General features: G+C 41.4%; 1 protein-coding gene across 1 annotated transcript; it reads left to right on the top strand.

The window, feature by feature from the left end:
* The first annotated feature begins 6954 nt into the window (after nucleotides 1–6954).
* Nucleotides 6955–11235, top strand: dnaja3b (DnaJ heat shock protein family (Hsp40) member A3b). The gene is made up of 12 exons (XM_059568730.1): nucleotides 6955–7194; nucleotides 7425–7558; nucleotides 7654–7737; nucleotides 8208–8411; nucleotides 8516–8668; nucleotides 8750–8897; nucleotides 8971–9035; nucleotides 9772–9900; nucleotides 9979–10094; nucleotides 10186–10283; nucleotides 10360–10511; nucleotides 10749–11235. The coding sequence occupies exons 1-11, from the start codon at nucleotides 6993–6995 to the stop codon at nucleotides 10464–10466; spliced, it is 1440 nt and encodes a 479-aa protein (XP_059424713.1). The 5' UTR covers nucleotides 6955–6992; the 3' UTR covers nucleotides 10467–10511; nucleotides 10749–11235.
* The last annotated feature ends 815 nt before the right edge of the window (nucleotides 11236–12050 follow it).

Below are 12050 nucleotides of genomic sequence, written 5' to 3' on the forward strand. Positions count from 1 at the left end.
TATTTGAACAAAGAGTATTTAACATATCTAACACTGTTTGTGTTACATACTTGAATTATATCTTAAACTGTGCAGCTTGTTGAGGGGTTCCGGTAATATTCCTATTCTAAATGCTCAGGCAAAGTGGACAAAGAAATAGGCGACAAATATTTGCATTGCAGGAGGGGCCTGGACCAAATAGCCATGGATCAGTATCCTCTCTAGAAACCATTCAAAGACACCACTCACATTTTCATTAGAAAAGTGTAAAATCTTTTCTTTTTTTTTGTACAATTAGTTATTAAGGAAACGATATACTCTAAAACAATGTAAGTGAAAACTTTTCGGACACTTAATTGCATATTAACCGCAATAAATTTAAAATGTATTATAGGTCAAATGTATATTATAGTACTTTAGTGTGCTTTTTGACCCATTTATATAGGACTTACATGTAATATCATAATAACTGTTGTCTTTGACGTATGTTTAATGTAGTATTGTCGACTAGCATTAAACTAATATATATTTTAATGTCATTTTAATTGAAAGCTTTTATGCAATATATTTACATTTGCATTTACACATTTATATTCATGATGAAGTTGCAACTTAGTACATTTAAAGTGTCTTAACTTTAAATGTAATATTGAGTAACACCATATAGTTAAAATTATAATGATATGCATGTGATACGCAACACATCAAAACAAGTGTACTTCGTTAAAGTACATTTTCTTAAAACAATGATTTGAAATATGCTGTAAGCTTTAAACTTTTAATTGTACTTCACTACAGTGAACTTTTTAAAAGTGTACTTAAAGGTACAGGTTGTAGGACCTGCCACTAGAGGGCGGACTATCAAAACAATAACAATCGCGTGGTTTGATGACGCCAAGAAGGAGTGTGGAATGATGGGATTTGTTGTCTTCTATCCAACCGCTGACGGCCATCAATCAGACGGGAAGATAAATCATGGATTTAACATGAGTTCAACGATTTGCGCGAGTTGATTACATACAAAGTCAATGCAAAGACGCGATCAGACTATGGATCAGACGCGTCCTCGCACGGGTCTAGAGACGCGATGCCCGCGTTTGCCGTGTATGCCCCATAAAACAATTCTTGTTGATCGCTAGAATAACATCCGTTTTCTGTAAATATACGAATCAAAACAACTCACCTGTCGAGTAAAACACAAGCGAGATTTACAAAGGGTAACTAACGTCATTGACAGGCGACTGCACTGCCCCGTGTCAGTGTTTAGAATTAGGGGGGCAGGGTTTCATATTTTATTGAAGCAGCCCTGGGCGCCGCCATTGATTAGCGGACCCCCACCTGCTGTTAGCATTCCATTGACTCCCATTCATTTTGGAGTCACTTTGACAGCGAATAACTTTACATCTGAGGCGTTTAAAGACTCCATTTGTCCATTAATTATTTCTAAAGAAACACGAAAATGTATAAAAGGCCCCATTACCTTGTATCTTACGTTGTGGCCCCGTAGAAGCAGTTTTTGTAAAAATAGGCTAATGATTGCGTCATAACCTGCGACAATCTGTCGCACAGTAGAGAAATTACTGTATGGACAGGAGGAGAAGCTCGCAGGCAATCTTAAACTCTCTATGAGGCTATCAGGGGGACGTGGAGGCATGAAGTCAAGGGAGAAGCCCATAGAGAGTCCATAAAAGCAACGGGACAAAATGATTCAACAACGTCTGCAAGACTCGGTGGGTGATTCAGATTTCTCTTAGCACAGCGATTAGAAAACTTACAATTGTCAGACAGGTTGCTCACGTGACATCTACGTCATGAAGCTCAGTTTGAGTCTGCACAGTATGCTCGACCCCCAGGAAGTGCGTGCTTCTAATTGACTTCACTTGTCTCCGCTGAATCCAATGGGGTCGCTGTGTCCATTTCTTTTACTGTCTATGTTTAGAATGGGAATTTTCTCATGATTTACAAGTAGTTGAAAACATTAGAGATATTGTTAGTAATCAGCTGGACAAAATATATAACACTAGACTAGTGGTTTTGGGATATTTTACTGCAAATATCTTACAAATTGTACCTTTATGTGTGTTAGAAAATATAGTCATGGAAGTAAGCTCTCTTTAAGCACACTTAAGTGTCCTTTCATTTAATTAATATGATATTGACTACAAGTAACGTTTTAAAAATATTTGTTTTGAAGTAGGCCTACAACACAAATGCACATTTAAGCACACAGAAGTGTGCTATTACTTTAGCAACGTTAGCAATTCATTGCCATGTCTATCTCACACATGTGCGCAACAGTAAGTGAAGGAACGAGTGTCTATGTGTGTGAAAGAGCAAAGGGGAACAACTGAAAGCAGCCCAGAGCCGTACAGCACTGGGATTTTCTTAATTCAACACAGATGCTAGCCGTGTTTGTAATACCGAGGGTGAGTGGGGATTGTTTACTTTTACAGTACGTTAAAAGAGAAGGATGAGATGGACTATGGCTGGATCTGAACCTCTGCCCACTCAGAGAAACTGCGTGCATGCATTTAACATATACAGTTATCTCAGTGGAGTTTCCATACTTCAAAATAAAAACATCTCTTTTTTTCAGGGTTCCCAAAGGCAAACAGACATGCTTTATTCTCACACAGAAACAGGCGTATTCCTGCCTGCGGAGGTGGCATGAGAGTCAGCGGTTAAACTCACCACACACACAAGCCTCTGCATCCAACCAGCAACCGGCCTCATCATGACATCAGCCACAGTCATTATGACATCATCACCGGGGGGTCTCAGTGTCATCCAAACCCCAGTTGCCACAGGCCGGCATCACCGCACAGCTCCATATTAAAGAGAGCCAGGGTTAGACCACACATATACGACTTGTGGAAATTGTGGAGTTTAATGAGTACAGTATATGTTGTTCAAAATATAATTTTTCCTCCTCAAGAAACCTCAGGACTGTTAAAATGCTAGTTTAACTCCTGACTGTACCCCTGTTGTATGGCAGTGAGAATGAAATGTGGAAACATTTAAAGACAAATAAAGTCATTACTGTTAAGATGATACCTATCTTGAGAGGCCTTGATGTCTTGCCTCTGGTCTTGACTCTATCTCTGCTAAGGGAAAATTAGTAGATTAGATTCCCAGGTTATATTACATGATGAGTTTAAATTGCACATGATGACAGATATTGTACATCTTTATATAGATCCTCCATGTGGCTGGCTACAAAAAGGGTTGTCACGGCTTACGCTGCTGGAAGGAACACGGAGCCGAGGGATAAACGAAACAAGGATTTATTAAATCAAACATAGGCAAGGTAAGTAGCAAATAACAGGTGGCAAGTGGCAGGTAACAAGTGGACAAGTAGACCCGACCAAACAGAACTGAAAGGACAAGGCTTTTATACAAGGGATAATAGGGAAAACACAGGTGGATGGAATGACTAAATTAACAGGGACATGGAACACATGCGGAAATGACTAGACACACCTGGGAACTAATCAAACCACATAGAGACAGAAACTGGGTCACAGGGGCAAAAACACACAAAATGAGTCCAGGTGTGTGACAGTACTCCCCCCTCCCGGTAGGTGCGTCCTCGCACCGTAAAAACAACAAAGGGAGGCGTGGGTGGGAACTTGGGAGGAGGTTCCGGTGGAGGACAGCCTCCCAGGAGGGGGCCAGCAGACAGGGACTACAGAGGAAGGAGCCAGGGAGGAGATGACGGAGGGAGGAGCCAGGGAGGAGACAGGAAGGATCTGAAGCAGGAGGTACCCAGCAGGACCCAGGCCACAGCCATAACGGCCCAAGGTGGGGCCGACGGTGGAAGGAGCCATGGAGGAGGAATGGTCACCGACTCCAGGGACTTGACCCACGGCAACGGAGCAAGTGGAGGAGGAGCCCGAAGCGGAGACGGAGAGCCGAAGAGCCAGGGTGACGGGGAGGAGCCGGAGGTCCTAGGCGGAACTGATGGCTCTGGTGACTGACGCGGCGATGTGGATCCGGAAGGCCGAAGTGAGGCCAGAGTGACCGAGGACTGAGGTGTAGCCGAGGGGATGAAGGAGCCTGACGGAGCCGGAGGGACGGAGAGATAAGGCGAAGCCGGAGGAGTGGAGTCCCGAGGCATAGGATGGACGACGCCAGACCAAGGCGGAGCCGGAGGGACGAGGGAGCCAGGCAGAGCATGTGGACTGCCGGGCCACGGCGGAGAGGAAGGAGCTAGGAGCCATGGTGGAGCCGACGGGTCAACGGGCTGAGGCGGAGTCCAGGCCTCAGAGGCTGGAGGCGGAGGTGAGGGAGACGCCGACCAAGGCGTCGCTGGAGGATGGCGGTAACGCTGAGCTCGCACCACAATGATGGTAGGCTGAGGGCGAGCAGGGGGGCAGCCAGACGACAGCGGAGGAGGAGGCAGGAGTGGGTGGCATTGGAGTAAGCTCTGGGGCTGGAGCCCTTCCTGGGCTTAACGTAGGATCAGGAGCCCGTCCTGGGCTTAACGGAGGATCAGGAGCCCGTCCTGGGCTTAACGGGGGTTCAGGAGCCCGTCCTGGGCTTAACGGGGGTTCAGGAGCCCTTCCTGGGCTTAACGGAAGATCAGGAGCCCTTCCTGGGCTTAACGGAAGATCAGGAGCCCTTCCTGGGCTTAACGGAAGATCAGGAGCCCTTCCTGGGCTTAACGGAAGATCAGGAGCCCTTCCTGGGCTTAACGGAGGATCAGGAGCCCGTCCTGGGCTTAACGGAGGATCAGGAGCCCGTCCTGGGCTTAACGGGGGTTCAGGAGCCCGTCCTCGGCTTAACGGGGGATCAGGAGCCCTTCCTGGGCTTAACGGAAGATCAGGAGCCCTTCCTGGGCTTAACGGAAGATCAGGAGCCCTTCCTGGGCTTAACGGAAGATCAGGAGCCCTTCCTGGGCTTAACGGAAGATCAGGAGCCCTTCCTGGGCTTAACGGAAGATCAGGAGCCCTTCCTGGGCTTAACGGAGGATCAGGAGCCCGTCCTGGGCTTAAAGGAGGATCAGGAGCCCGTCCTGGGCTTAACGGAAGATCAGGAGCCCGTCCTGGGCTTAACGGAAGATCAGGAGCCCGTCCTGGGCTTAACGGAGGATCAGGAGCCCGTCCTGGGCTTAACGGAGGATCAGGAGCCCGTCCTGGGCTTAACGGAGGATCAGGAGCCCGTCCTGGGCTTAACGGGGGAACATGAGCCCGTCCTGGGCTTACAGGAGGATCAGGAGCCCGTCCTGGGCTTACAGGAGGATCAGGAGCCCGTCCTGGGCTTACAGGAGGATCAGGAGCCCGTCCTGGGCTTAACGGAAGATCAGGAGCCCTTCCTGGGCTTAACAGAGGATCTGGCATAGGTGAATTGGAAACCCCCTCATTTTGACCCATTTGGCGCTCCACATTTTGCTCCCTCGTGGTGGGCAGTGTCGCGGGCTCTCGCACCTGGTCTGACGGGTTGCTCTCTGGCTCTCCGTCATCGGTGGGCTCGGGCTTATGCCTCGTACCGTGGGGAGATTGTAGGCTGGGCTCTGGGTCCAGAGTGGACCTGGCGAGATCCATCTCCGAGGAACATCTTCGGGCGACAACGCGTGGTCCGGGTAGCTGGTGGCATTAGCTAGGAAGAGAAACCGTCTAGTATGGTCCTCGAGAGAAAGTCCCTCCTGCTCCAGCAGGAGGAGGAGGTATTCGGGGCGATAGAGGGGATCCATTACACACTACGGAAAGAAAAAGACTGTGAAAAAACAGAAAACAAAACGGAGGGAAAACACGCAGTTTTTAACTTTTTGGGTCGGGTCTTCTGTCACGGCTTACGCTGCTGGAAGGAACACGGAGCCGAGGGATAAACGAAACAAGGATTTATTAAATCAAACATAGGCAAGGTAAGTAGCAAATAACAGGTGGCAGGTGGCAAGTGGCAAGTGACAAGTGGCAAGTGGCAAGTGGCAAGTGGCAGGTGGCAGGTGGCAGGTGGCAGGTTGACAAGTAACAAGTAGACGAGTAGACCCGACCAAACAGAACTGAAAGGACAAGGCTTTTATACAAGGGATAATAGGGAAAACACAGGTGGATGGAATGACTAAATTAACAGGGACATGGAACACATGCGGAAATGACTAGACACACCTGGGAACTAATCAAACCATATAGAGAAATATTATACTTTTTTGAGTATAATATTTATACATCAAGCTTTTATGACTTTAGCATGATATATAGGAGAATATGATCCCTCCAGGAGGAAAAATACACCTCAGTATTATTCAGAGGCTCAAACTAAGGAAACATATGTGGATTTGAGCAGATTTATTGAGATTTAAATGGCCAAAGAGTAAAATGTAATTCTCGATAGCTTGTAATATAAAACAAGGAGATCTTTATAGCACACTACTCATATAAACTGCATGCATAAACATCAATGGCCACTCTACATAATAAGCCTAGTATACTGATATTTCAATGCTTGCATTTTTGTAAAGTATGCATAATCAAGTAAACCTTAGTTGCTTGCAGTTCAGTCAGAGTTAATCTTGAAATATTAATTATGTAATATACATATTAATGAGTTAAGTATATATATATATATATATATATATATATATATATATATATATATATATATATATATATATATATATATACATATATACATATATATATATATATATATATATATATATATATATATATATATATACATATATATATATATATCTATATATATATATATATATATATATATATATATATATATATATATATATAGCTACCAAGACGGCATTTTACTTCTTTAAAAAATACACTACTGTGTGCAACAGGTTTTTCGGCAAAATGTATTATTTTAGTTATTTTAGTGTTTGCATTTCATCTTAAAGTACATACAAAAGTCAAAGTTTTTGTCGTCTGCGATAATTCCCCAAACTGTTTTCATCTCGCGCCATCTAGAGGCGAAAAGCCACAAAGCAGATGTAATTAAAAACTCCACTCCACGCGCATGCGCAGTGCACAGCCGGCCCATAGAGCGACGTAAACATGGCAGCCTCCAGTGCTCGCTGTACCGCACGCTGGCTGTCAAGCGGTTTACCTGGACTCCGGAGCGCCTGTGCGCTCACAAAGACCCCTAGACACGGAGACACTGCAGCTCTGAGGATATGTTGGATTCGCAGTTATGTGAAGGAGGGTCATTTAAGCTGCTGGAGGCACGGAGGACGTGTGACATTGAACAGGGTACCAGGTGAGCTGGTTATGTGATCAAAGTAACGCTAGTTACTATGAACCCTGTTAATAGAACAAGCTTATTGTTTTATCAGGTCTAACATATCACATGGACGTATTTGGCCTTATATGTCAGTGGTATTAGACAGGCTGAATGAGATGATGCAACTGACTTACATTATTGCCAATAACAGTAAGTGTCCTTATAAAAATGTACCATGGTAAAAATTGTGTGTTTGTATTTTTAAGTGCTGAGAAGCCACAGTGTTTTCAGCTCTCATTTCTTCCACACCACTTCTGGGTGCCATCAGCAGGACTTCTATGATGTTTTGGGGGTTCCTCGGACTGCCTCTCAGAAAGACATTAAGAAAGCCTACTACCAGGTTTGACAACCCACGTTACATGAGTTTCATATTTTTTTTTTTTTTAAAGAAAGGTGGTTCACTGGGAGTTTAACACTGTGATTATTTTCACTCAGTTGGCCAAGAAATACCATCCAGACACCAACCCAGATGACCCTGATGCTAAAGAGAAGTTTGCCAAGCTGGCAGAAGCCTATGAGGCAAGGAACATTAACATTCAGTTTTCCTCTAAATGTCTCAAATGACATTTCTAATTTTTTTTTTTTTTTTTTTTGCATAAATAAAAATTAAGCTTTTTTTTAGTGCCATTATTTTTTTTTTTTTATACCATTAATATAATGTGAAAGCTTCGAAAACAAAATGTTAATGTTAAATTGTAAATTTGTAAACCATTATTTTTTTTCTCCAAATATTTTTATGAATAAAACGGCATTCATTTAAATATACGTTTAATCAATTTAATGCATCCTTGCTCAATAAAATGATTAATTTCTAAAAAATATATTTACTGAACCCAAACTTTTTAATGGTAGTAAGTCTATAAATAATATCTTTTTTTGTTTATAAAATATTTTATTATTATTATTATTTATTTTAAAGAAATTATTCTTTTGAATGTGTAATATGTATGAGTTGAATATTTTTGTCTTATGGCGTTCTGTGTGAATAGACCCTCAGTGATGAGCTGAAGAGGAAGCAGTATGACACGTACGGTTCTGCCGGTCCGGGTGCGAGTGGGGCGGGGCAGCAGCAGCAGTACTGGAGAGGTGGGGCCACCGTGGACCCAGAGGAGCTGTTCAGGAAGATCTTTGGAGAGTTTGCTGGGGGGCGTGGCTTCGGTGACCTCAACTCCATGTTCGAACAGGCACCTGAAGTGAGACACACATCGACAGCTATCGCACATTTGTGTTTGTTCGTCATTAAACTCCTACCATCTGAACCCTCTCGCTCTAACTCTCTCTCTCTCTCTCTCTATAGTTCGTGATGGAGCTGACGTTCATGCAGGCTGCCAAAGGCGTGAATAAGGAGATAACGGTCAACATAGATGACGCCTGTCCACGCTGTGACGGAAAAGCTCACGAGCCGGGAACTAAAGTGTCACATTGTCACTACTGCAATGGAACTGGCATGGTGAGGACGCCATGGCCAATGGTATTAGCGATTACGTTTCTTGTCTTCACATTTTTTTGCATCATTGCCTCTTTTATGCAGGAGTCTATAAACACCGGCCCGTTTATGATGCGCTCAGCATGTAGGCGGTGCGGTGGGCGGGGCTCTATCATCATCACTCCTTGCATCATGTGTCGAGGAACTGGACAAACCAAACAGAAGCAGACCGTTATGGTACCTGTGCCTGCAGGTGTGTGACTGTACTCTCAGTAAACTGAGGTGAATGTGTGGGGTAATGACCGTCTGTTGTCATTATGTTACAGGTATAGAAGACGGACAGACAGTTAAAGTGCCAGTCGGGAAGAAATACATTTACATCACATTCAGAGTGAGTGTTGCTTTCCAGATAGAGCCCTAATTTCTTTCTTTTTTTTTAATTGATTCTGACACTTTATGTCACACATGAACTATGGACATGTTCCAGTAAGAAAAGTGTAAATTACTATTTGTTTTCATTTTGAATAGTATATTGAAAAATGTATGTGTTTAAAACATAAAAAAATTGCTTTTATCATGTTTTCCTTGGAAAACATGCTTGTAATAGCTTTCATTAAAAGGGTTTATTTAGAATAATTATCATCATCATTTAATCCTATTTATAAGATTAATTTCTGATTTTACACTTCTTTTTAGTTTACAGTGTTTTATATATATATATATATATATATATATATATATATATATATATATATATATATACTGTATATATATATCATAATTTATTCCTGTTTATTAAATGTGGTCATTATTACCTGTTTGTGTAATGGTTGCACACTATTTCATTTCATACTAGTCTTTTTTTCCCCTATAGTTTTCACTTTAACTATACCTTTTAATAATTTTTTCTTAATGTTATTCTTATTCATTTCACATTTCCTTTTATTACTAGCCTTTATTTTCTTTCTTATTAGAATTGTTTGGTTTTAGATTTTTTATTTGATTTTAATTGACACAATTTGTTTTATACTAGTACATTTATTTAGTGTTTTCTTCATAGGTGATTCCTATTAAATTGCTAGTTGTCGATATTATGTATTGTGTGTATATCTCTTCCCGTGTTGCAGGTGCAGAGGAGTCCAGTGTTTCGTCGCGATGGCGCTGATATCCACTCTGATGTGATGATTTCAGTAGCGCAGGCGATACTAGGAGGAACAGCCAGAGCACAGGGCCTGTACAGCACCATCGACATTGCGGTAAGAAAATAAAAGGACTTTTATTGTGGCTTTAATTGTAACCTTGGGATGACATGAAATGAAATGTGTTTCTTGCAGATTCCTCCAGGCATTCAAACAGAGCACAAGATCAGACTGGCAGGAAAAGGCATCCCACGAGTGAATAGCTTCGGTTATGGAGATCATTTTGTATATATCAAAATCAAAATCCCTAAGTAAGAGGCATTCACACACACTAACACACACACACACACATATGCACATCCAGTTTGTGTTTGTCTAATGAATCTTATGGATCATCTACAGGAAACTGACGAACAGGCAGAGAATGCTGCTGTTGAGTTATGCAGAGGATGAGACAGATGTGGAAGGAACTGTTACTGGAGTAACCAGACCAGCCAAAGGTCATACACACATAGACAACATAAAAGGGAAGTTAGCATTTCCTTCAGCTGTTTTGCTAAATGTGTTTTTATTCAGGTAGTTCTCAGGCGGGACAGACCTCAGAGTCAGGGCAGAGCAGAGAGGAAGAGCCAGAGAAAGAGGAAGGGGGATTTTTCTCTAAACTGAAGAAGATGTTCACTTGAAGATCACAGAAGGCAGCGGTATTGAGGTGTTTTAGTGCAGATTTGGTGTGTATGAACAGGAATTTCAAGCTCTAGTTTTGTATATTCAATATTTAATGTCCAGAAATGAAACCCTTCACATACCCATTGTTTTAATGCTAGTTTTGACAATAGGTGAACATTGTCATTTTACCCAAGTGTCTTTTTAGACATGATGCATGAATCAAATTAAGAATATTCAGGCTTCCAATATAAATTGTTTTTATCCAGGTAAACAACTTTGTATTTTTATTCTACTTTAAGGCCAAAAACAAGAAAGAGTACAAGAAAAAAGAACGCATTCACCCAGATGAGGACATCTCCAATCACTCCACAGCATCTCCAATCTGCTACTATAGATTAATAACTAATTTAAAATCATGGATTAAGAGCAAATCTTTCCTGAGGATGACATGTATGAACCTGTGCTGTTTGGTAAATGTTTTAATGGGGAATGTCTGCATAAATGGTCAAAATAAATCTGTTTTGATATACTCTATAATTTTTGTAATTTATTACATTTCTGTTTGTTAGTATTAAACCAAAAGGCTATGTTTTATTGTTAACATAGTCAAGGCTAATAAGCATTGCTAGCATTGGTGTGACTGTGATAAATAAAATATCTATGTCTTTTTAAATGTATCACATGTCTGCTAAAATTATTTATTGAAACCGAATATTTTTCTTGAAATGGATTTCACTAACAAATGAAATCTAGTAAATAAAATAAAAACACATAACACTAACAAGGTGTGTGAAAGACCATGTTATGGTCTTTTTCTAACATTTATTGTTAGAATAGTCAAGGTGCTTTAGCTGTGACTACATTCCCTTACGAAAAATAACCATGGTTTTATTATAGTAAAACTGTAGTAAACCATGGTTTTTTGGCGTGTTGACTACCATTTGTATAACCACAGATTTACTACACATACCATGGTTAAACCATGGTTAATATAGCAAAACCATGGTTAATTTGTGGTTACCATGGTTTAACTATAGGAACCATGGTTTTTTGGTTTTATTTGTAGTAAAACCATGGTTAATTTTCGTAAGGGTTATCAATAAAACTGTTTAAATACATTACCGCACACGTTGTTACTCTTTTTTCAATCCGTTTTTAAAAACGAATATAATAGCTGTTTGCTATAATTAGTAGTGACACTAGTTTTGTCCTGATATGAATTTCGTTGAAAAGCAATCTACTACGCAAATTGGCGCCAAAAAGACGCGCGCAAATATATTCCGTTGCACACTTTGCTAACACTTTCTGACAGGATCAACATCGACGACACTTAATGAAAACGTAAGTACAGATATTTTATTTTGCAGTGTTACAGCTTTATAAATAACAACACCTCGGTTTTGTTCTAAACTACTCTAGAATACATACAGATATAAAATATACTTCCTCGTTTCAACGATGAAACAAGCACACTTATTATCACGTCCTTTTTCACTCCACTAGGTGGAGGCCTTTCTTTGACAATTAGAGACTGCACTTCTATGAGAAGAGAGACCGATGGTCTGAGTAAATTTAAACATTAGTTAAGCACTGACATTTGA

Source organism: Carassius carassius, chromosome 16, assembly GCF_963082965.1.
Source record: "Carassius carassius chromosome 16, fCarCar2.1, whole genome shotgun sequence".
Lineage (NCBI taxonomy): Eukaryota > Metazoa > Chordata > Actinopteri > Cypriniformes > Cyprinidae > Carassius > Carassius carassius.

Excerpts from the sequence above, each read along its gene's own strand:
- dnaja3b (XM_059568730.1), top strand. The coding sequence starts at position 6,993 with ATGGCAGCCTCCAGTGCTCGCTGTACCGCACGCTGGCTGTCAAGCGGT. Across the intron at positions 7,195-7,424 it reads GACATTGAACAGGGTACCAG|TGCTGAGAAGCCACAGTGTT; the intron begins GTGAGCTGGTTA and ends TGTATTTTTAAG. Across the intron at positions 10,095-10,185 it reads ATCAAAATCAAAATCCCTAA|GAAACTGACGAACAGGCAGA; the intron begins GTAAGAGGCATT and ends GATCATCTACAG.